The 24,370-nt window shown below is 46.2% G+C and overlaps 1 protein-coding gene across 13 annotated transcripts in view; it reads right to left on the bottom strand.

Annotated features, from left to right (window-relative positions):
- FRMD4A (FERM domain containing 4A) overlaps window positions 1-24,370 on the bottom strand; it is a 552,335-nt gene that overhangs the window by 9,745 nt on the left and 518,220 nt on the right. For 10 of the 13 annotated variants that reach the window (XM_074942603.1, XM_074942601.1, XM_074942599.1 and 7 more), the window contains 7 exons: window positions 15,570-15,703; window positions 12,181-12,303; window positions 8,264-8,492; window positions 6,870-6,926; window positions 5,424-5,661; window positions 4,727-4,891; window positions 2,431-3,290 (listed from right to left, as the gene is read on the bottom strand). In XM_074942603.1, coding sequence (XP_074798704.1) covers window positions 2,431-3,290; window positions 4,727-4,891; window positions 5,424-5,661; window positions 6,870-6,926; window positions 8,264-8,492; window positions 12,181-12,303; window positions 15,570-15,703 — 1,806 coding nt within the window. The remainder of the gene's footprint in view (window positions 1-2,430; window positions 3,291-4,726; window positions 4,892-5,423; window positions 5,662-6,869; window positions 6,927-8,263; window positions 8,493-12,180; window positions 12,304-15,569; window positions 15,704-24,370) is intronic. The other 3 variants (XM_074942600.1, XM_074942608.1, XM_074942597.1) reach the window with 1 other exon arrangement.

The raw sequence follows: 24,370 nt of genomic DNA, 5'->3' as shown, positions 1-24,370 counted from the left end.
GGAAATACCCAGTCCCTCAAAACATGAAAACAAATCAATGTTTTATTGTTATTTGAACCCACAGCACCCTTGTGCCATAGCAGTGGCTGGGCACCTGTCCCTCCACATGATCTGAAATGAAAGGCGCAAAGCCAGCCTTGCACCTTGGTGGTCTCATTTCAGAGGCTTCCCAGGCAGCTCGGGGACCATGGGAGGAGTTCTGTGCTGGTAGCTGTTGGGCTGCTAGCTGGGAGCTTCCAGGCATATACACCACTTGCTATACAAAAACCAGCTCCATAGATTTCAAAGACCAAAGATGTTTTTGACCATGCACTAGTAGTAAGATTCATGGGGCTACAGTGAACTTACTAGCATGAGCCAAAAGTGGGCTGATCTTTGTTTAATTTATGTTAATGACAGCATCTACAAACTCCAGACAAACACTGTAATGTAGCAGTACTGGTTTTTTCAAGGCATTTCTGCTTTAAGGATCTAGTCGAGAAACCCCTCTTTTGGTCGTTCTATCCCAATGCTCAGATCCCTGGAACAGTGACCTCTCCAAATCAGACAGGCTCAGGAGCGTAGTCGTCTTTGAAGGACACTGTGTGGTCTGGTAGACATTTTAGAGCCATGGCTGATCTGTCAAATGATTCTAACTAACACTCTCCCACAAGCTGTTAAATTCTTTACCTGCAGTTAAATAACACTCAAAAAGAAGATAGAGGCAAAGTCTAATCTGTTCCTTACAAGTGAAGGCCCCATTGGCCACTATTATCACAATGGGGACTGGCTTTTAGAACATGACTAGGTCCATATTGGCATGGTCAGTGAAAGCGATTTACAGCTGGGGCAACTAACAAATGAGACAACAATTTTTGTTTTCACTACTAGCATTTTCCTTCTTAGATGCCCCAACTACCTGAAACTATAGGATTTCCAAAATGGGTCTCTACAGCTCAGGAGGATAAGCGGGTTAATTAAATTTTAGGTACTTCCTGCTTCTGTTTGGGGCAGAAATGCCAAAACGTCCCTGAACTTCCTGTCAAAAAAGGGATAAAAGAATGTTTGCAGAGCAAAGGGGGCTGGGGTGGCTCAGGTGAATGGTAATGGACTGTAAAGCCTTTCACCATTAAATCTTCGGCTCAGATAAATCCAGCCTAGGGTCTCTAGTGAATGAACATTCCCAGCTGACGGCTGTTCAGGGGTCTCTGGGATAGGCTCTGTTCAGCTCTCAATAGGCAAATAGCAACATTTTACAAGCGTCACCACTATTAATTGGCATCGTGGCTGGCAATCTCAACAGAGGCTCCCAGGGCTGAGCAGGCCTAGGAAACGGGACCTTTAGAGGTGGTGTCCTCAGGGCAAGGTTGAGGCACATGGGTAGGAGTGAAATGAGGGAAGCTTGCCAAGATGCTGCTCAGGCTGTACCAGTCCTGTCAATAGAAGCCGTCAATGCATCAACCTTCGCTCCCTCGCTCTCACCGAGTTGGGTTAGATTCAAGTTTTTTGGCAAAGCCTCAGGTTAGTCCGTATTGCATGCACCCTGGATTGCCCAGCCTTATTCGAAACAGAGACTGATGGCAAACAGGTATCGAATCTTAAACTAGTTCATCTCATGTCAGGGAAATGTAGCACAATCTCTGCAATGTACGAACTGCTGCAAGGTCCTGCTATTATTTAATACGAATATTAGAGGAGCGGCCAGAGGCCCAAACAGGATGGGGCTCCACCATGTTAGGTGCTGTACAAAGATATGGCCCTATTTTATAGAGCTTACAAGATTCCCCCGGGGGTAAGCAAGCACCTTTAGTAGTTGTGCTGAAGGTACTGTATGAATCGAGGGTCTCAGCCTTCAACCGCTCACCAAAGTCTTTTTTAGTGGGGCCGCTTGCTCTTTATTATAAGTAACTGTGCTTTTTTTTGCCATACCAGATAGTCTTTTATGTTCCTAATGTAACACTGTTTAAATGCCTTACTCCTCTATGTATTTACTGGGGAAAACCTTGAGTTCTGCTATGTTTTTCCTCATTGCTCACTTCAGTGGACCCTGTCCACAGCGATAAACCTAACGTGATGCTCAGGATCAACCCCCCACTAATGGGCTTTTTCTCTGCTACTACGCTAAAGGCCTGTCCAAAGCCTATTGAAGTCAATGGAAACATTCCCATAGACTTCCGGAGGCTTTGGCTCAGGCTCCCCTCGCCCTCCGAAGGAGTCATTCATGATGGATGAGCTCCAGGGGAAAACCGGCAGCCAATGACACTCTCTGATAAAGTTCACTCACTGCTAATCCACCCATCCCCCATGCCTGTGCTTCGCATTGTGCTATGTTCACAAAAGGACAGGGGATGCAGGCTGGTCTGGTTTCATTCATAAATTACCAAAGCGCAATGCAGGCATTAGACAGCCAAGAGCAAACTTGGATCTGCCTCCCCTGGGGCCGGCTCTCACCTGATGTTGCTTTACACATTTGAGGCATCCTCGTTACCCTGCTGTGTGCCACAAAGGTGCTTTGAGAAGACGTGCTGTATTGGGAGCTGCTGTCCGAGGAGGTGGAGCTCGTGTGCGACAGGCGGCTGTGCTCCTTGTGGGAGGCTGTGGACCGCTGGTACCACAGCCGGAGTTCGTCTGATACTGCAGTCCTGCCCGAGCCCTTCTCATGGCCTTCTCTGCCCAGAGACGGAGTCCGTATGATTTGAGAACGGGAGGGGGTCAGTCTTACTGAGTCCACTTCGTCCCCATGCCAGTTCTCTTTAAACATCCCCCCTGCCGTGTAGGAGTTGGAGGTTTTAAATTGTGCTTTCACGCTGTAGTGTCCCTCCTGGTCGTTCTCCAGGCTGCGCACCACCACGGGTGTGGAGCTGCCTTCGATGTACAGGGGGTACTCTTTGATCCTGTACTGAGAGGAAGGCTGGCTCTGGCTGTGCAGATAGACCCCGGGGTGCCCGGTTCCGTTCCTTGCCGCCAGGTTGGGCATGCTCCCTGAATTAGAAGAGACCAGGTTTCCCGCAGATTTGTGCCTTTGCCTCTGCCGCTCTCTGGCTTTTGAGGGGGAATCCTCGGCCAGAGTGGAGTAGTTGGGGTTCATCTGAGCAGGGTAGTAGTGCTCAGAGCTGGAATGGCTGGTGCAGGAAGAGCAGTCGTCCATGGGGTCAGAGCCATTACTGCTACGAGTCCTTGGGGTGTAGAAATCGGGGCTCCCTGTCTCATTCTCTGACCCAAGGAGCTTGCCTTGTGACTCTAAGCTGGAGCTTCTGTGTCTAAAGTGCTGAGCTAAGCTGTGCAGTCTGGTCGGGCTGATGTCTACTGACCTGCAGGTGTCAGGAAGACGGGTTTTGAGTTGGCTTGTTTAACAAAACATGCGGGGTCTTTTTCTAGCATTTAATGCCAAAACAGTACGCGCCAATCAGTGCGAATACACGGAGCTAAGCCTGAGAGGTGCTGAGTGCTCACAACTCCCCCCACTTCCATCAGCCCCGGCAGAATACGGGGCATACCACGCGGGCATGTTAGTGCAGGAATTGAAGTAGATGTACCCATCTGAGGTGAACTTCCCACCTCCCTGCCCAAAGCAAGAGCAAGTGGGCTTTGTGAAGGAGAACTAAGCAGAGTTATGGGATTGGACTCCAGAGGCAGCTTGTGGGGCTTCAGTCCCTCTGATTGCTGTGGGTTGAAAAAGGAGCCAACTCCACCTCCCCATTCCCTGTGTGGGGATTTGGGGCCACTAGGGGAGCACAGAAGCCTCCCAGCATGGTTACCCCACTAGCCACCTCCCTGGGCACAAGTGGTGCAGAGGGCACTGCCCCGGGGGAGTTTCACCAGTACAGTGGCAGGGAACACAGAGTGCTGTGGATCTGTGCAAACCTTTCCTTTGGTTTCTGTTCTTGGGATTCCATGCCCCCTCCCGGCTGCTTTGCAATGTGAGGGTCCAATGACACACAAAGCGCAGCCCCAGGGTGAGGTGCACTTCCTTTGCTGTCAGGTAGCTTGCGAAAGCTTTGCAGGCCTTTCCTCACGTTTACAGTGAAACGGGGTAGTCAAGGCCAGTTCATGCAGCACCGTCCCACAGGGAATGAATGTTTTTCTCCTCCCCCCTCAGAAGAGCCGCCTCTATTAAGCAGCTATGTTTTGCTGGTCTCTTGAGTGGCTTTAGGTCTCAAGACAGTCACAATGTGACTGTCCTTCATGCGAACGCCCAGATTTGCATGTGTAGAAGGGTGTTGATTCACATCCAAATCTGAGTGGTCTTTATTCATGCTGCATGGGCTCATCCCCTGTTTATAAAGTTTCAATCAGTCACTCAAGGAACAGAAATGATACCATGTGACCAATCAGACCCACCTTTACTTGGTCCCTCGGATGGTCACTTTAGACAGGCTTTTCGGCATGCCCCGTTCACTGTAGCAGTGGTTTAACATTACCCAACCTTTCGTGTCCAAAAGGAAAGGATAATTACCTAACCTTAATTTGAGCACTGATATTAACACCTTGTCACTTTCAAAGAGTGGCTTGGAGGTTGTAATGCCCATGAACAGTCAGAACCGTCGGTTAAGATCTCACTTGGTCCCTTTTAGTTTTTATTTATTTGAAGTAAGTTGAGGATTCAAGCCCTGATTCAGGAATGAATCCCCACCGAGGACACCACTTCCTTCCTGAATTGAGGCCTCTTGTCTTCAAAGTGTGAAAACAAAAAACACTTTTGCGTAAACGAAGGGAGGCGAATTGTTTTGGGAGCGGCAGGACTTACCTCGTGGAATGGACAGAATGCGGACTGCGTACCCGTAGATCTGGTGTGGATGGCATGCTGGACTGGGAATTCCAATGCGGGAGGCTCCTGATGGGGCTATTTTGCAGAGAGCTGCTCCCTCCAGGCTCTGCACAGCTTCCTGTGCTGGGGAACCGCTTATGACTGCTGCAAAGCAAACGCTGCATTTCAAACTTCAGACAGAAACACTCTACAGCTAGGACCTTGAGTCAAGGGGCCAAATTCAGTTCTCAGTGACACACATCCTGCTGAAGCGAATGGAGTTCCACACATGTAACTGATCTGAATTGTTTTTTACAGTAAGAAAAGTTCAAGCACAAGCTGTTATAAAGATTCAGCAGAAGTTTGAGTGAGAAGCTGTCGTCTGTCCTCTCCCACTGCCTTTTAAAATAACGATCAGATACTGACCAGCACTTTGTGTGATTATAGCTGTTACGATCTTCTAGGGCATGATTATTTACCAAAACAGCTAAATATCATTCAAGTGAGCGATGTTTCTGCCATGAGATTTGGGAAGAGCTTTCATTATATTGGCTCAGGTTAAAGACAGTCTCTCTCTCTCTCTCTCTCTCTCTCTCACACGACATTACCAGAAAACACCCGACATTACCATACCAAATGGGTATCTACGAAAAGGAGCATGTTTACGTAGTGGGCAATCTCCGACTGTCTGACTCACCTGGAATGACTGTGTGAGGAGCGTTTCTTGACCTTCTCGTAGGGTTCATCCAGGGATGACTCGCTCCACATCTTGGGCTTGATAGGGGACTTGTCATAATCATTCCGGTGGTAGTGCATTTGCCTGAGTCCTTCCAACGACTGTGGAGGAGGCGGTCGGTTATGTAGGGGCGGTCGGGGAGGGAGTCCTTTGTGAGGCGACTGTAAGGGGGATATTGTGCTGGTAACCTGAGAATCCTCTGCAAAGAGAAACAAGGAGAACAGCTGATGCTTTTGAAGGACACTAGGCTGCAGTGTGGCTTTCACCCAGCATGCCCAAGATTACCATTTGGATACAGTGCCGCAGATAGAGATGCTTTTTCCGAGCATGAATTATATGGTAATGAACGAAGGGCCTGATTTTAAGAAGTATTCCAGTTGATGCTCTAGTTCAGTGTTTCTCAACTGATGTTGGAAGGGTGATGGTCATGAAAAGCAATCAGGGGGGATAATAAACTTTTCAATCTAAAGCACAGAAAATAAAACTCTTCTAGACCCGTGTGCACCATAGTTCTGCTGCTTTCATGTTTGTGCCGGCAACCATCTCCGATTCTCCCTTCCCCCCTCTCTGCACACACCTTTCCCCTTCAAGGTCAAGTATTCACTGTCAACCTCTTGAAAAACATACCCCAATTAAATAGGCTTAGCACTGTTCTCATGAACACATTTACTGTAAAAGAGTAAAAAATGTAAGAGGGGGTGCAAATAGTTTTGGACTTGACTCAGGGATCACCAACCTGGAAAGGATGAGCTACATTCCTCTAGTTCAAACACAAGTTATTGGACTTGATATAGGAATCACCGGGTGATCTTCTCCAGCCCGTGTTATGTAGGAGGTCAAACTCGAGCATCCGAATAGTTCCCCTTCTGGGGGAGCTATGGATGCTCAAAGCCCCTGAAAATCAGGCCTTTAGTGTGAGTCATATGCCCTATTCCACCAAGTAGGAGGTCTTAAGGGGTTGCGGATTTGTTACAATATGTATGAGCCTTTTCCTACAGAATACGTTTCTACTTCTGTACTTTGTACTTTTTACACATAATTGATAAAACCTTCAGGGGCGTTTGATGGAAGGTTTGAAATTATCTGCTCTCAAATGGCAAGGACAGTGTTGTTGTAGCCATGTTGGTCCCAGGATATTAGACAAACATGGTGGGTGAGGCAATATCTTTCACTGGACCATCTTCTGGTGGTGAGAGAGACAAGCCTCCGAGTGTATGTAGAAGAGCTCTGGGTAAGCTGGAAAGCTTGTCTCTCTCGCCAACAGAAGTTGGTCCAATAAAATATATCACCCACCTCGTCTCTGTGAAATGACACCGGCATACAGGGGATTTCCTCCATTTTCAGGGGGATGCAGTCATCCTTCCCTTTACTGTGCTAGATTTCTAGGGTCTTAGATGGACAACATACCGTCCTCAAGAACAAGGGCATCTGAGAGTGAGCTATCTTCACTGGCGATGTTTCCTTCTGAGGAGAAGAAAAAAAATAATCAAAGGGCCATTAATATCACTGTGATTTAACATTGAATCGCAACAGAATCTTCCCCCGTTCATAAAACACAGTCGTCCCTTGTTCTCCACACTACCAAGAAGCAGTACGATTTCTATTAATATAGGCCAGCTTACTCAGTCCTTAGTCAGACAGAACGCAGGGCAAAGCCTGAGTAAAAACTCCAGGCCAGCTCCCTTGACATGCTGAGCTCCCTCCTGGGAGTTGCTGAGTGCCTTCAACTCCCACTCGTTTCAGTGGGCATTAGGACTGAGTCAAAACTGAGAGCCCAGATCCCCAGAGGGTGTAATGGAGCTACACCAATTTATACCAGCTGAGGATCAGGCCCTACAGAGCTCAGGATTTGACCCGCCCCTACCCTTATGAAGTTACCATTCTGTTGCCAATTAAAAACAAACACAAGGTGCTACGATTGTAGGACTTTCAACAATGCTTCCGAGTGCCCTCTGAAGCAAGAAAAGGAATAGCACCCCAGTCCTTTTGCCAGAAGTGTTCTGACGTACATATCTCCCTGGTGTTTGTGTTTGTTGCTCTGACATATGCAGTGGTACTGAGCGGAGAGGAACTCAAAATGCTTTAAGGGCAGCAGAACACAGCTAGGTTACAAATAAGGAAGCAAGAGAAGCGGTGATAATTTCAGCTCTGTTTATAAACAGGAAGAGCAAAATCTCTGCTTGTCATGTGGAAAGGGACAAAATCAGCAAGAAAAAGCTGTTATTTTCAAGCTTTGAAGGAGGTTAATAGAAATGACTTTAAAAAACAGTGTAAACCATAAAAAGTATCCTGAGGATTATGCTTTTGTAAACAATTGTGATGATGATGATACTTGGATTTTATATGATGCCTCTCACCCAAGGTTTACTAATATTAATTAAGCAACATTCCTCTGAAGGAAGTATTACTATACCCATTTTACAGGTGGGTACACTGACTCACAGACAGGTTAAGTGCCTTGCTTAAGCTCAAATAGCCTGAAATTTACCCATGTTTTCTGAGCCAGCACATCATCTCGGCACCACTCGAGTCCCATGTCAGCTCTCCAACCACGACAAGGAAGGGACAGAACAATTCACAGAGAAACAAAGACTCAGAGTCCATTAGAGGGAGAGGAGCACTACTGGGCTACAAGTTAGAGCAGGGCTTTGGGCACCAGGGCTCCTGGGTTCAGTTCCTAGCTCTGGCTCAGTGTGAGTGAAATTCACTCCCTGTGCCAAGGCCTCTATTCAAGGCCTATACACCACTCAAGGCCCACTTCAGCCCTTAAAGATATACCGCAGGCCCTGAACCGCACTTACCGTCTATGATTAGGGAAGCTCTCTGCGTTGGCTTCTTTCCAGATTTGATGCGGTACTCGTTGATGGCGTTTTCGATCTCCTGCAGTTTCTTTAGGGCATTAAGGTAGGAGGTTTTCCTTTGTTTCTTCAGCTTTTTGCTGACATTGGGGTCACTGGCCAGGCGCCGAGCAGCCTCAGTGATCTGTGACTGAATTGCAAATTCCCTCTCCAGGCGCTCCAGTTCGGCTTCCTGTCAAATTGGGAAGAGATTCTGGCTGTTCTGGCTGCAAGCTGTCGTGGCCAGATCTCAGCTGGTGTAGCTGCATGGCAAAGCTCCCCTGCCTTCAATAGGGCTATGTTGCTTTACACCGGCTGAGGATCTGGCCCTAAATGGCACTTAACAAGAGACGAATCCATCTACCAACCTGCCCCTAGCTCGACCACAAGTGCATTGTTCGGGCCAGCCTGTGCAACTGCTCCTCAAGTTTGTGAGCACTTGCTCACATGAGAGAACTCATGACTTCAAAGGGCTGCACAAGGTTGCACAATCTAGCCCAGTGGTTCTCAACCTGCAGCCCGCAGGCCGCATGTGCCCCAATCAGCACAGAGCTGCGGCCCATGTGACATCCTCAGGGCATACGCAGCCCACAACTGTAAATTGGTTGAGAACCACTGAACTAGCCCTTATTTTGTGAGGATCGTCAATACTAAACTCAATTGATTCTGGCTGCTGGCCCAATATGGCTGTGTCTGCTATCTGTCTTGCAGAACAAACTCATGTATCCCTATGTGGGGGGTGTTTGAATCCCAACCTCTCTCCCACGCATATTTCTAAGGTGTCTGTCACCATGGTGACCGAGTGCTGTATGAAAATGAAACGTCAGGATGTCACACTAATTCCCAATGTAAAGTCATGGCATTTCAACATAATGTTACTGGTTAGCACTTGTGTAGTGCTGATCACCCGTTGAACTAATGTGTCAAATTCATCCCGGTTACAGTCCAATCCTGCCAACCGTCATTAACGTGAGGTGATACATAAATGCACTGTGACATAATGTTAGCATGAGACATCACAGAGGTGTGATATAACGAGGCCATGCACAAGATAGGGATGTGTAATGGTTTTAATAGAAGGCTTTGGCCATGCCAGAGAGCCAAAAAGTTACATCCTGTTTGGCCATGGCGGAGTTAAACTGTGCTTAAGCAGGGTTAACACAGTTAGGGCCAAGTTCTCAGCTGGTGTAATTGGCAGTGATACTTTGACATTAAGCCGGTGGAGCTATGGCAGTTTACACCAGCAGAGAATCTGACTCTTTGCTTGTAGCCCGTGAAGATGAGCACATGGGTTGGAATTTTCAAAGGGGTCTGGCTCTCTTACGCACCCAAGTCCTGTTAACTTCCAGTGGGATTTGAGCTGCAAATTAAAACATTAGCTTTGCTAAATGCTCAGTGCTCAGATTGCAGCACGTTTAGTCACATATTCAGTGAAACCCTATCGTTAGCCATATTCAGAACCTCTCCATTTACCAACAGGCATTCACAGAGCGGTCGATGCTATAGGAATAACCCCTTCTCAGACCGGAATGGCTCTGTGAAGTTTTCAGTTTGGGCATCTTAGCTTCAAAATCCCTCTGCTGTCAGTGGTGAGTCAGCATTGCTTTAAATCTATAATTATAGCTTCTCTCACATTACTGCCAGCTGAAGGCCTGGTTTTGTTTTGTACAATGAGTTTTACTTTGAAGATTTCATAAGCTCTGTCAACACTAAACTATTAACGGTGCATTCGACACAATGGAGGCTTAAGATGGAGAGCCCGATCTGACTTATTCTGGCAAAATGCCCACTGAAAGTAAGCAAGGGTGGATTAAAAATAAATCCAGCTAGGGCTCAGGCCTGCAGTCCTTACTCAGACAACACTCCCAGTGAAGAGACTGAAAGCTTGGCTTCAATTGCAGCTTCTGGCCTTAATGTTTTTTTTCTAAATCACCCTTAACATCGTAAACAGCTGTCTTCATTTGCCTCTCCCCCATTAATCTCTTTTTTTGATGGATGCCTTTATGGATACTGCCTTGGAGCACCAGGGCGGTCATTTGCCTTCAGATGGAACCCTGCCTTGTTTCCAACTCTCATGACATTTGATGTTTTACTTAAAGCCCCAGCTCCTAGAATCATGTGATCCTGAGAGAATCTCAACTTTCATTTAAAAAAAAAAAACAAAGTTTGTAGCCCTCATGGTTGCAGATCAAAACTTGAAAACATGAACCCTAAAGGCTCAAAAATCAGAAGACAAATAAACAGATCCCAACATTTACCTTTTTTTAAAAAGCTCATGATATTTAAGACAATCTCATGATTTTCGGGGGCCAGAGTCAGCATTTTTGAATGCTTGAGGTTGGCAATCCTGTTTTACTGAAATGTACATCACCTGCAAAGGTGGAGAGTGGCTTTATCCTCTTTCCCTATAGAGGAGAATCATTCTCTTGCACGCACGGACCGTGCATCACTATTAATCGAAGGATCGAGAGGAAACCAGACTCCATCCAGCGTCCCTGGCCTGGAAGCCATCTCTTAACACTAAGGCTAGGTCTACACTGGCAGCGGCGTGTAGCATACGTGTAGTTACATGCTGCACTGAGAGGCAGGCTGTGTCCACACTGCAGTGTGTAGCTACACGTGTTAGGGAAAAGCTTTGGCTAGGGGAGACAGTGAGAAAGGCTTCATCAACTCCTTGCTGTCAGAGTCTTTCGCTCAGTCTACACTGCCATATACCTGTGCTGGGAGGGGGGCCTATATGCATATGTACACTACACGCCGCCGAAAAAGGTGTGCATTGTAGACGCACCCCAGGACGAGACATGGGAATCTGAAGATCAGTTTATAACACTGCAGCAAACAGAGTGCAAAGCTTTTAGGAGTCAGGGCTTTCCTTGTAAAAGCTAAACAAAATGTGCAAGCTCATGAATATTTTACTTCAGTGGAATTCCTCTCACTGGCTCCATCAAACACAAACCCTAAGAGCTTTGGTTGTTCATGTTTTAAGCAGAAAGAAAATGCTAACAATAAAGGGTTAATTCTCCAGTTGACTCCGACCTTAAACCACAGATTCATTCTCTTCTATTATAAAAATAAAAGGAAACTCAAAACTAGAATATCCACAAGTGTCTTGAGACCAAGCTCCACAGACAATGGCTTTTCTGTGAATTCCGGTCCCGCCTTACAGCTGCTCCAGGGCTGTTTTCACAGCCATGATTCAGGGCACTGACCCAGCCAATTGTGGGAGAGAGAGCACAGAACAAACACTCCCAGGCAAACTTACACAAACACAAGTCAAGCTGCCCAGAGGCAGGGAGGATGGCTCCTTTGTTTAGCAGTAGGAGGTAAAGTGCGTTTGTCTTGCAATCACAGGACCAGTGCGGAAGAATTGATCCGATACTTTATTAAAGGACTTTGGTGGAAACAGTACCAATTTTAGTACTGAGTAAGGACTATTGCAGGAAGGGAGGGAGAACAGCTTGAAACACTCAGAATGATACCAGAAGTGGTTTGAAAGACCAGAGCAACTCAGAACCCAATCCTGCTACCCATAGTCACATGAATAATCTAGACCTGCACCAGCAATGTCATTCAGCTACTGGTGTGATTAAGGGCAGCTTGCATAGTTAACAGGATCAGAGCCATAAGTGACTCACCCAAAGCTACTTCTGTTTGCCTGTGTCAGAGCTGGGCCTGGAATTCAGGAGTTCCTGGCTCCCAGTCCTATGCTCAGACCAGCATGTTCTCTCACCTCTTCCTTGCCCCAAATACAAGCACAGATGAGTAAACAAATAAAAAGATAAATAAGTTAAATTAAAAACTGTGGTTTCCGAGTAATATGCTGAGAGATGTCCTAGGCATAAGATAGATAGATAGGACTGGACTGGAAGGCAAGTCCTCACCTCTCCTTTAGGCAGTATTTTCTGTTCATCCAGTTTAAAGGCAGTCCCTATTCTTCTCCTTACAATAGGTGGCTCCTCCCCTGGATCTAGGGGGTATTCCCTGGGCAGCTTTCCTGTGAGCTCCTGAAAACATAAGATGCTATTAGTGAGGAGGGGAATACGCAAAAGCAAACCCATCCCGTGTATATTTTTAAAGTGCAGCAACACTCTGAAAAATGACTGTAAAAATGGCACTGCCAGGGTTCCATTGTTTATCATCTTTCATATCAAATATGATCAGTTGCTAAATATACAGAAGGTTTTTCTAACTTCCAGGCCTGTGAGCTCAGCCTGTGCTCTGAAAGTCAAGCTGAGTTCTTTTTTGGCTTGTGCATCATCAACAGGAATATATATTCCGCAACTAGAAGAAAAATTAACATGATCTGTCCGTCTAGGGTCTTAGGTGCTGCTCATCAGCAGGATGTCAGAGCATGATGCATGAGCCAAGACAGATGCCAGCTCAAATTCCTTCAGCAGTGTTGTCTCTATAGAGAAAACAGTAAGGAAACCAGTTATTTTTGATGGAGAAGCCAGCAGAGCTGACTCTGAATTCACTCAGGGAGCAGAGCTGTCGAGTGCCACTTTTACAATCATTTTTCTGATCGCAACTGCATGTTAAAATACTACAATCTAATTCATGACCTGTCTGAGACAGCTGCAGTGAAAATGGTGATTTAAAGCAGTGCCTGGTACTGATATGATAATGTTTTATGAATTGAAATCCTTGCCAAACTCCAAGCTATGTCACGAGCAGTTTTGGAGCAATATCAGACTGAAAGGGTCATTTGCAAAGATTAGTTTCAAGTGTGAAGCAGCAGACCCTGCAAACTTTCACAGCCAGGGGATGTACACTGGAATAGATTTGAAGCAGGCAAAGGAGCAAGTGCCAAGATTGATGCTAACTCTATGTTTTTTCTGGTACGTACAATACATCTACACTGATCTGAATTAAAGACATTCAAATGCCTGCAGAGAAAGGCGAGAGTATTGCTACAAGGAACAATCCAGCTTCTTGAGCTGAACAGTCTCTGCACTGAGGACAAAAGGCTTTTGTGTTCTGCATCACCAGCCTTGAGAGGATCCAGCTGGCAGAAAACCCTAAATCATCTGAATCCCATATAACAGTGGCTGACCTTAATGTGCAGCGTGTAGTTCGGCTTTCTGCCTCCCTCATGCCCCCACGACCCACTCCCTAATGGGGGCTTTCTTTCTGCTGTTTTCAGGTCACTGGGAAATGAGGCCCTGGCCATTTCAGCCCCTAGCTTAAGCAGTTCCCAACACAATGAATTCCTAACCCAGCACTGCAGTGAAGTGTACAATGCCGTTTTTCAACGTTGTTTAAATGCTTCCCTCTCCAAAGTGGCTCTTTTAGATCCTTTTCTGTAACATGTTTATCCTGTTGCACATAATGGCTGGCTACAAATAGTGCATCAAGATACAGATTCTGGGTCTTTCTACTGAACATCACCAGGATCCTTTATAACCCCAATCTTAACATGAAGTGCAGGTGTGGGGAACGAGTTACATCTTTAATGGCTCCTTTGCCAAGACTCCAGAACGCCCAAGGTTTTGTAAGAACAAAAGCAACGCGGGCTACTGTGCTGGAGCCATAAACTGGAATGGATTTACAGGCAGGGACCTGAAATTAATCTGAATTAATAAGTGAAGCAACATGATGCCACTGTTGTGAATGGTTTGGGCCATGCTAGTTTGATTAAGCCCAGGCGTGAACCCCTTTTTCTTCTCCTTACCTGTCTCTGCCTCATTTTAACTCAGCAATTCCCACAGCAAACAAACCGATTCAGGACCGCCCGAGAGGAAACGTTTAAAATAAAAGAGCCAGTGAAACTTTTGACCACTTTCTGCAGCTGATCCAAGCTAAATGGTTTACAGACACTTGGTCTGACCTGATCCTGCAAACCTTACGCAAGAGAGTAGGCCTGTCGAAGCCAATGGAGACTTCATACATCAGGACTGCTCATGCAAGGAAGGGTTGTGGGATGAGGCCCGCACATATTTCCTCTGACATTCTGTGTTGAAAAGCTGTTTTCCTCCCGCTTATCCCAGCTGGTGTTCAAGTCAGAGCCAAGTCTAAACAAAGCGCAATGAGATTTTTAAAAAATGGGCAATGGTCTTTTTTCTGTTTGTTTTTTAAAGTGATACGCACTTTAAATATAAACAGCAACTTAAAGATCTCAGTACCGCTGCCCAGAGCCAACTTTCCCATTCTCTATTCCTGGCAGTGATCTTTGTTAAATCTGGATTTTTTTCCAGGCCTGGGAAACGGGAGTTATGTATGCACGTGTGATCGAAGTGTAAACCTCATATAAGCTGCTGCTAATATTTATTATGTTTCCAGGCACAAACGCAGCAAGGATCCTAACTTCTCCAGCATTTGAAATGGTTTGATGTTCACGATGACCTGCTTTAAAACAAACCAGTTTAAATCAACCCCAACAGTAATTAAACAGACACATGCCAAGTACAATATGACCTCATCATATGGCACCCCGTTTGTCCCGTGGTGATATTTAAGGCAGAAAGGTGATTTTCTCTTGACAATGTTACCTAACATTCTCTTCTACTAGTGATACTGATGATGTAGCCAAGGAACCTCCTCATCATTTGTCACGTTACATACAGCTCAGTGAAGGGAAGACCCCACCATGCTGCGCACAAGTTCACCCCAAACTGTGCTATTTGTATTTGGGGGGGGCCCCAAACGGTGGTGATTTAACCCCCATGCCAGGCAAAGGGACTGTGCTGTGAAATAGCTGGGAGTTGGAAGAGCATGCTGGGAAATGAACATAGAAAGAGTACACCTGAGGCCATGTATACTCTAGGAAAAGAGGTGAGTTAGCTCACATGTTACAAACACACCTTTCTCCTACTGAAGATGAGGACCAAGTGGCATATACCAGGCCAGGTGACCACACAATGGCTAGATGAGATGTGCCATCTACAGGCACCAGCCTATTCCCATTGAAGGCAATGGCAAACTGCCCATTAGGAGCCCTGTTGAAGGATGCTGAGTATCTACTAAGCATCCACCACTCATGATGACTTCAGTAGGAGCTGCAGATGCTCAGCATCTTGCTGGATCAGGCCTTACGGGTGCACAACTGGCTTGGTGTGAGTCCAGCTTCTCTAGTGTAAAGAAGGCCTTGTGCCACACTAGACATGAAATGCCTCGGGATCACTCAGTCCTTAGGCACCACACGTTTTGTGATATAGGATTTAGGAAGGCTTTACTTCTCCTTCCAGCCTCCATCCATTTTCAAACGAGGCTGTGAGCATACAAAAATACAAGCCACAACGTTTTCCAGGGTTATAAAATTTCTATTGCCTACCGCTTCTCGGATACACAGTTTCTTTAGTTCCTCCAGTCGCTGGCGCAGTGTCTCTTCCAGAGCTTCCTGCCTGGATTTCAATGCAGCCAGCATGTCTTTCTTGGCAGACTGAGAACTATCCGACTCTTGGGAACCTGTCAATAAACAATGATTTCACTAGGCCAGCTGACAGCAGGACACACATCTGGAGCATTAATGAATTTCACCAAAGCCTATCCTTTGGACGGGAGCTTTCCAAAAAAGAATCAGACTATGAAATGAAGCAGGGTGTTACACAGTCATGTTTGTTTATGACAAGTTCTTCATACTTAAACTAACAGAATGGGGTCAGACATCTGAGCATAAAGAGATTTGTAATTCTCTTCTCTGTAAATAAAAACAATCAGGTACTTTTTTTAAGCTCCTCTTGAAAATACTACATACAGTTCTTACGAAAGCTCCCGACAGCAAACGGAATTTACAACGCATCGGAAACACATGTTCATCTCTTAAAGGCCAGAAGAGACCATCACAATCATCTAGTCTGACCTCCTGTATAGAATTTCACCCAATGATTGCTGCATCTAGCCCAATTACTTGTGGTTAATTCTAACCATGCAGAAGAAATGTAGCAACTGAAGCTAAATTTTTGCAAAATAGAAACAAAGTTAAAAACCCGCAATAGCTAACAGAAGGTCTTTTCATGGCAGTTGTTGTTTCCCATGGATTTATATGCCACAATGTTCAAAGCTGGATGCATAAATCCATATTTAGATGCCTAAATAAGGGGCCTGATTTTCAAGTGACAAGAACCACTGAAGTCAGTGACGTTACATTGTTGTAAATCCAGAATTAACTGACATCAGAATCTGGCCTTGAGATTTTGTGTTAATCTTTGTACTTCGTTTCTTTTAAAAAGAGGTATTGATTGATCTCCTTATTTAATTTCACCACTGAATGGGGCACACATCTTTGTTCAGGAGCTCCCCGCTCAAGTGAGTTGTGATTTTGGTTGCTTCCATTTTTGGGTGCCCAACTTGAGGCATCTTAAAGGGGGCTTGCTTTTCAGAAAGTGCTGAGCATCCAGCCTCTGAAAATCCTGGCCCTTTAAGGTGTCACAAGTTGAGCCCCACTTTCCAATCTAGTCCGGTATACACTATGGGACTTATCTGCCATTCTCCTACACCAGTTTCCTGATGCTGCCTCGGCCTCTGCAAAGCAACAGAGTGCAGAATCAGGCTCTTATTATCTACCTTAGTCAGATTTTCCAAGAGGCCTTAACCAAGCCTCAGCTAGCATGCCTGTGAACATCAGGATGAAGCTTAGCACGCCGGTGAGTATAAGGACCTACAGGTGCCCTTTCAGCACTGACGCTGAAGCGTGCAGTCAGTATTCTCAGTCCGAGTTTGTCGAAAGCTTTGCTGAGGTTCTGCAAACCTTTGGAGTGACCCTAGGGGCAAATTTATGGCTTTGCATCAAAACCTGATGAAACTCGTGTTTTCAGCTACATTTTGCTTTGAGTTTCTTTGCTCCTACTCTCCTCTCAGACACGGAAAGTGGGAAAAGGGACTACGAAATATACTGGAGGGAAACACCCCACACCAGCCCAAAGGGGATGGACTAGAGCTAATGGAGCTTCTCCAGCGCTACTTTCTGTGACTTGCACACCACAAAACAATTTGCGCTTGTTCTGCACAATGACCCTCTCCTGTGCAACGTGCGTGTGTCTACAGTGCTTACTGGGATGTGTTGGAAGTGCAAAACCAGACTGGAGTTCTCTAGAGATCGGCTGGACTCTAGGACAGTACGGGTGCCATTTTACAATGTGCCACCAGCAAAAATCAAGACAACTCTATGGGAACGCGGAGCGCATTTATCCAGACATGAAATTAAGAGCATCAAATGGATTTCATTCAGGTCTTTTTATAGCCTTAACCACAAGTAAGGCCCAGAGTAACACAAGTTCAAGCCAGGGAATGCTCAGCACTGCAAGAGTGCAATGGGATTTTCCTAAAGGAATTTCCATTTTGCATTCAAGCTGGCCGGGTAAATCCTCTCTAGCACCTCCCTAATAATAACGGCAGTGAGCACTCACTGGCAGCGGGTGAACTGCTGAACTCTTCTATGCAACTGCTGATGAACTGCTGACCTCCAACAACAAGCTGCTCATGATTCCTGCAGATGTTTCGCTCCTTTCTTTTTCTTTTAGAGTAACTGGCTGGAGCGCTTTTTCCTTTCTCTGTTTTCCTTTCTCCTTCCTCTCTTCTCCCCACCCGAATGTAATTTATTTTTACATTTTATATATATATAAAACCACCTATCACCACAGCATCTAGACGGATGCTTCCGTTGCAACATTTAAAAACACATAAATTATATGCACCACACCCAGCAGTTGGATGCTTGACCTGACACCTCTAATTATGGGCATGTCTACACTAGAGAATTAAACAGTTTGTGTAGTTGAACTGGTTGTGCTGAACTGATTTAAGCACAGTGCATTGCATCTAGCTGTGTCAGCTGTGCTGTGTCAGTTTAAGAGCCATACTAGCCTTGTTCAAAACCCTTTCAGTTGCAATGCTTTCTGGGTACCCATCTCACAGTTCCTGGTACAGCTCCTAGAAGCAATGGATTCTGGGAGATTTCAAAAGGCCACCAATACACTGTTGGATAAGTAGGGGGAGGACTAGCGGAATTATTTCAGCTTGTCCACATTCACATTGGCATTAAACCAGTTCAGAATGTAGTGGGTTATTAGACTAATCTACTCCAACTGGGTCTTCAAATGATAAAGTTGTGCAGTGTAGACAAGACTCGTATGACTGAGGACAGGGAATTCTCAGTTCAGGGCCCTCAATGCTAGACTTTGCTTGGTCTGACAGAGTCCGTCTGTTAACCATGGAGGCATTTTGCAAGATCTATCTGTTACCACAGCCCTTTTCTGAAGAGATAGGATGAGCTGGGCTTTCTGTTTGAGTTCTCCTTCATAACCCCCCCTTTTTTCTTAATGAACGTTTGGATTATTTTTGCATTTCCTAGGATTTTGTGGGCCTGATTCTCACCTCACTTGCACTGGTGTAAACCAAGAGCAAACTCCATCAAAGCCAATTGGGTCACACTAGCGTGAGATGGCTGCCAGGGAGAGAACTCAGCTCTGTATTTTTGTGCGCCTCGAGTGTCCATGAGAAGCTCTGTATATACTGAGAAAATTACTGACACCAGCAGACCTGTGACCACAGCCCCAAATGTCAGACCAAACGCAAATGAAGAACCAAAAATCAGAACAAAGCAAGAGACCATAAAACAAACACTAAACCAAACCAACCAACTAGATGCTACACAAAATAAATACATCAGCCTTACTTAATGCCATTGAATTCAGGCCCATCAAGGCCTTCCAAACAGCACTATTAGCTGAGAAAAGATCACTTGCAAACTGATTTCCACCATACAAACCATGAGAAGGTGCTTTCTATTGATCTTACCTGCCACAAGGAGCTATACCTTTATGGAACAGTCATACTGAAATTCAATAGAAAACCATACATTTTCTGTATGGTTTTTGGACCGTCCTATGGAATTTATTGGAAAATTATACAGAATGGTTCAAAAGACCTTTTGAAGGTTAGGACTCACCAAATTCTATAAGGTTTCTACAGTAATTCCTTTAGAACCCTGTTAAGGCCCTGATTCTGCAAGAGATGTAATCATCTTGTATTCAGCATGGGAATAGCTCCATTGATATGATTAAATCCTTTGCAGAATGGGACCTCCATTTATATACAGACCTATGGTTTAATTCCTATTGAATCCTACATGCCTCTTCTCCCAATTATATGGTGACAGGTATAAGTCATGCCATTTAGACACACAAGGAATGCCAGATTGGTTCACGTTATGTCTCTTACATCCAACTTTGGGTCAAATTTCTGCTCTCAGTGACCTGATTACTTCTTGTCTCACGGACATCAATGGGAATTACAGCTCTGAAGCTGGGAGGAGAGGTTGGTCCTTTCTGAACAATTTACACCCAATGTGTAAATTACACAACCGCTTACATCACTGCTGAACGTTTCCTGTAGCGATTAATGGCCTGATTCAGTTCTTGCTTAGGCTGGGGCAAATCAGGAGTAACTCCAATGGCGTTACACTAGTATAAAACCATTGTGAGAGCTGGGACTGTCAGACCCCAAGTGACTTGACCAAGGGTCGTGGTGGAGTCTCCATTACTGGCAATTTTTAAATCAAGCAGAATTTCTTCTCAAAGATCTGCTCTGGGTATGATTTTGGGGAAGTTCTCTGGTCTGTGTGGTACAGGAGGTCAGACTAGATTATCACAATGGTCCCTTCTGGCCTTGGAATCTGATCAACGCAACACGAGTCAGAGGACGATTTGCCATCAGAATTCAGGAGCTCCTAGTTCCCAGCCCTGTGCATGCGCCTCGAGCATAGACCCTGCTGCCTCTAAGACAGGGTACGTTTTGGTAGTTTGAATAGGTATGTTTACTGCTTTCAATATATTATTAATTATTATTATTATTTGTATTCCAGTAGCTTCTAGAGGGCCCAACCACGATCAGTGCCTCACTGAGCCAGAGACAATCCCTGGCCTGAGGAACTTACAGTCAGGATAGACTTCACAGTCAAAGGTGGGGGAAGAAAGGAGTTTAATATAAACCAAAGCGATGGTTTATAAATGTCATGTTAGTTCTATGATTTTTCTGAGGACGGCTAGGGGGTTCGTTTATTTTTATTTATTCATTCTCTGCATTAAATATCTTCTAGGCGAGGAGTGGGGACAGGAGGGAAGGCAGGAAGGGATAAGCTAAAAGGAAAGACAAAGGAAGTGAGAGGGACATTGAGGGGAAAGAGAGAAGGAAGGAGAGGATCACAGAGAGCAAGAGGAGTGAGACTGGTTTAGTGACTGTCAGGGATAGGGCTGGAGCAGAGAGGGAAGAAAATCCAGAGTAAAAAGCCACATTTTCATGGGCCAGTGACATCACCTGTCGTCCAGATGTGTGATTCTGGATGGCTCTTTGATGCATTTTTTTCTTGCTTTTCACAAGCAAAACACAATGTAAACGCAGCAATGATTCATGCTGTATCCTGTGGCCTGGCTGCTATCTCTAGTCTCCTGGCCCAAACCAGGCATTTCATCCAAGTCCACGTGGAGCTGGGACTGACATTGCACAGTACACTCCCCACGCCACACCACGGTATGATTCATGGCTGCAGGATGTTGGGGAATGATTGAAAGTGACCACAAACAGCCACTATCCCCCAGCTCTGACTAACAAATAGGATATCCTCTTTAGCAATGGCCAGAGACCTGCTCCTGGCTTTTCAGTGTCCATCTGGAATTATTCAGAACAGGATGCACACAGATATCCTGCAGAGCGACTGCTCTTCATTAGTCACTTCGCTCATCTGCCGTTCCATAGACTGGCCTAGTTGCTGTTTACCAACGAAAACGCTCAGTGTAGAGTAGTAGGAAATTCACCTCTACGGATGTAGCGGAAGTGAGGGGTGAATTGCCATGCTGGGAAGGAAAAATCTATCTGCAGGACTAAGGCATTTTCAAATATAAGCAGGCATATTTACAGGAAACCTACAGTTGCAGAAGTGACTGTGTCTATGCCATGCCGTGGGGGAAGGGGATGGATTATTTTAACACTTACATGTGCAGAGATAAAGCAAAAGTATGGCTCTTCTCTACAAAGAAATCCTACAAGCTCTCCTCTGCTCACCAACCTCCTATTGAAATGAATGGGACTTCTACAGGCAGAGGGGACTGCAGAATATGGCCCACACAGATGCATGATAGCCCACTGACAGGGAGACATGGTCAGAGCAGTGCAAACCTTCACTAGAAACCTCAGAATCATACCACGCTCAGCTGGGTTCGTGTTAAATTGCAAACTGTTGAGTTAAACCAGTGATAGGCCCAAATCAAAATCCTTGATTTGAAAGTCAGGGGACTTGTCTGATCTCATTTACATGGCTGTATCTCTGTTGACTTCAACACTTCAGTGCATTTACTCCTGCTTTAAACCACAATGAGATCAGAACCAGACCTCACATCTCTACCATGGACAAAACTAACACTTCATATCCAAACAGCCCGAAATGTTAGGTTCCAAATCCAGGTCAGACTCTGGCCCAAACTTCAGGGTATTCTGATTCAGCACGATGCTCTGCAGAGAGAGGTTCAAGCCCTGAACTCGGCTCTGCTCACTGGTTGGTCCAGGATTTTGGCTGAGGCCTTTCTCTGCTCAAAAGATGGGCCAAGGTTCATGGGAGAGATTCTAAAGGTGCATTACAGTTTGCAGCAAAGACACATAAGGAGAGAGGCAGCATGATGTAGTGGGTGGGGCACTGGCTAGGGAGTCAGGAGACCTGGGTTCTATTCCTGGCTCTGCTGCTGACTTGCCCTCTGTTTTGCCACTCACCCTTTGTCTGTCCTGTTTATTGTGACTGTCAGCTCTTCAGGGCAGGGAGCGTCTCTCACTATGTCTTTAGATGGCACCTAGCACAATGGCGCCCCATCTCAGTTGGGACTTTTACGTGTTGCTATAATAAATAATAATAATTTGTGGTTTCATGTGTCATCTACACAAAACAAGGGGACACTTGGCAGTTTCAATCTGAGCTCCTCACCGTGGTTTTTGGTTTGTTCCTTTCGGGGAAGACATGAAGAAACTCCAAGAAAAAGAGGAGAGAAAAACAAGGAGCGGGAAAGAGGGCCCAGCAGTGAAAAAGGGAAACATTTTCTATTTTCCCGTGGTGATTCATGATAACTCCATGTATTTATAGTCTGGAAATTTACAGTGGCCTCTTAATCACTCAACTCTCATTCTCTCGAGATCCATAAATGGTAGCCCTCTGCTACAAACAATAACACACCATTGTTATGATCATGTATTAATAATCGTCAGCACAAAGGGAGGAAATGCAAACGTTTGGAGGGAGCCTGGGGAATGTGCTAGCTGTTCACCAGGATCTGGAATGCGGAGCATCCATGACCGTTACACTCCCAGTTCTGGTCTGCTCACATTAAGCAACGTTTAGGGGCTTGATCAGTTTGACTCTAAGGAGAGATGAACCCAGCAAAGTTTCTGTGTTTATCAGAAAGTTGAGTAAACCCAAACTTCAGCCCTCGTTAATGAATTGGCTCTCCGGGCACAGGGTTCTTGTGGGCAAGAAGGAAGCAACCAGGGGTCTGATCCAGAGCCTGCTGAGGTCAGTGGTGTCTTCCACTCACTACATTGGGTTTTGGATGCAGCCTCAAGCTGCCTCCTCTTCCCTGCAGAGAAGAATGAGCTCCTGCAGCATGGGGTGCTTTGTGCTTGTACAGGACCTAGCACAATGGGGCCAGAGCCCATGACTAGGTGCTACAGTAATACAAATAATTCTCATGGGTCAGCCATAAGCAGCCAACCTGCTCCTCCTCCTCAGGCAGCAGTTATAGCTTCCCAGCGTGCACATGGGATCAGTGCTGGGTTCTTAGGAACCCTGGGCTAGATCACTCTTGGGGACTGTAGTGGGGCGGCTGCCCCACTCCTGCAGAACAGGGGTTAAAAGCAGCCCTGGAGAAAAGGAGTGAAAAACAGCTGAGGGAGTGGCTGACCGCAGGTGTGGCCATCTCACTTAGGGCCCAGCTGGCCCTGATAAGAGGGCTGGGGGCCAGGAGCTGTCAGAATCTCATTCTAGCTCTGGAGTGGGAAGGGCTAGCTGTCTGGGAGCAAGGTACCTGAAGCAGAGCAGTGGTGGGGAAGGGCAAAGGGAGCTAGGGAACTCCCGCCTGGTAAACCCCCAGGCTGCAGGCCTTGGTGAAGGCCTACAAAAGGTACTGGGGCTGCAGAGAGGCAGCCCAGGGATAGGCAAAGGCAGCAGGTCTTACCCCCTTGCCAATGATGAGTGGCCATTACAGACTGGTGTTTGCCCCAGTGAGCAGGGGCTAGATGACGACTGGCAGTAGTCACTGAGACAAGGTGGGCTTAGAGGGTTGGGGGTTCCCCTGGAAGGGGAGACCCAGAGTGTGGGGATACTGCTTGGGCAGAACCCTGAGGTAAAGGGGCACCGGGGTCCATGAGGGACATGGGACCTAAGGCAGGTGTGACACCAGCCAGAAGGAGGCGCTCCGGAGCTGAAAAAGAGCTAATTCCCAAGATGACCAGTAGGAGGCGCCGCACCAGTGAGTCGTCGCTTCGCTACAGGGACCCAAGTTCCTCTAAAGTGCTCCTCCTTCCTACAGATCCCCTTTGTGTGTCCCCTCCTTCATTAGCTAAGGCATCACAGCTGCAGCCACCAGACAGTAGCAAGCTCCAGAGCCCTCTGTTAAATCTGAGACTGTCCTGCAAACGAGGGGCCCTTGACCATAGGTTTGGTGGGCCCCAAAATCTGGTTCTGAGTATGGGTCTCTAACAGGGCAGCTGGAAGCTGACGTTCCACCTTGTCACACCAGGAGCACAGCATAAACCAGAGCAAATTCACATACTCCTGGGTTTTAGGTGTGCAGACACAACTGCAGCTGGATCCATCTGAACCACCTGCCCAGCTCCAGGTCAATTAACTCCGCATGCTCTCCGTCAATGTGGCAAGCCTGCTGAACATGTAAACCCAGCACTCTGAACTTATCCAGGTTGGCTGGGTTTTAAGCAGGGAGCAAAAAATAACGGGCAAAGATCTGCTGTCAGTGGGATTGCTCTGGGTTACACTGGTGTAATCGAGATCAGGATTTGACCTAAAGACGTTTAGGGGCCGGATTTTCTCCTGACTTCCGCCTGTGACCATCAGGGCTAACCCAGTGAAGTCAACAGAGT

The sequence above is a fragment of the Natator depressus genome, chromosome 1 (assembly GCF_965152275.1).
Source record: "Natator depressus isolate rNatDep1 chromosome 1, rNatDep2.hap1, whole genome shotgun sequence".
NCBI lineage: Eukaryota > Metazoa > Chordata > Testudines > Cheloniidae > Natator > Natator depressus.
The sequence above is the reverse complement of the archived record's forward strand: the minus strand, read 5'-3'. Positions and strand labels throughout refer to the sequence as shown.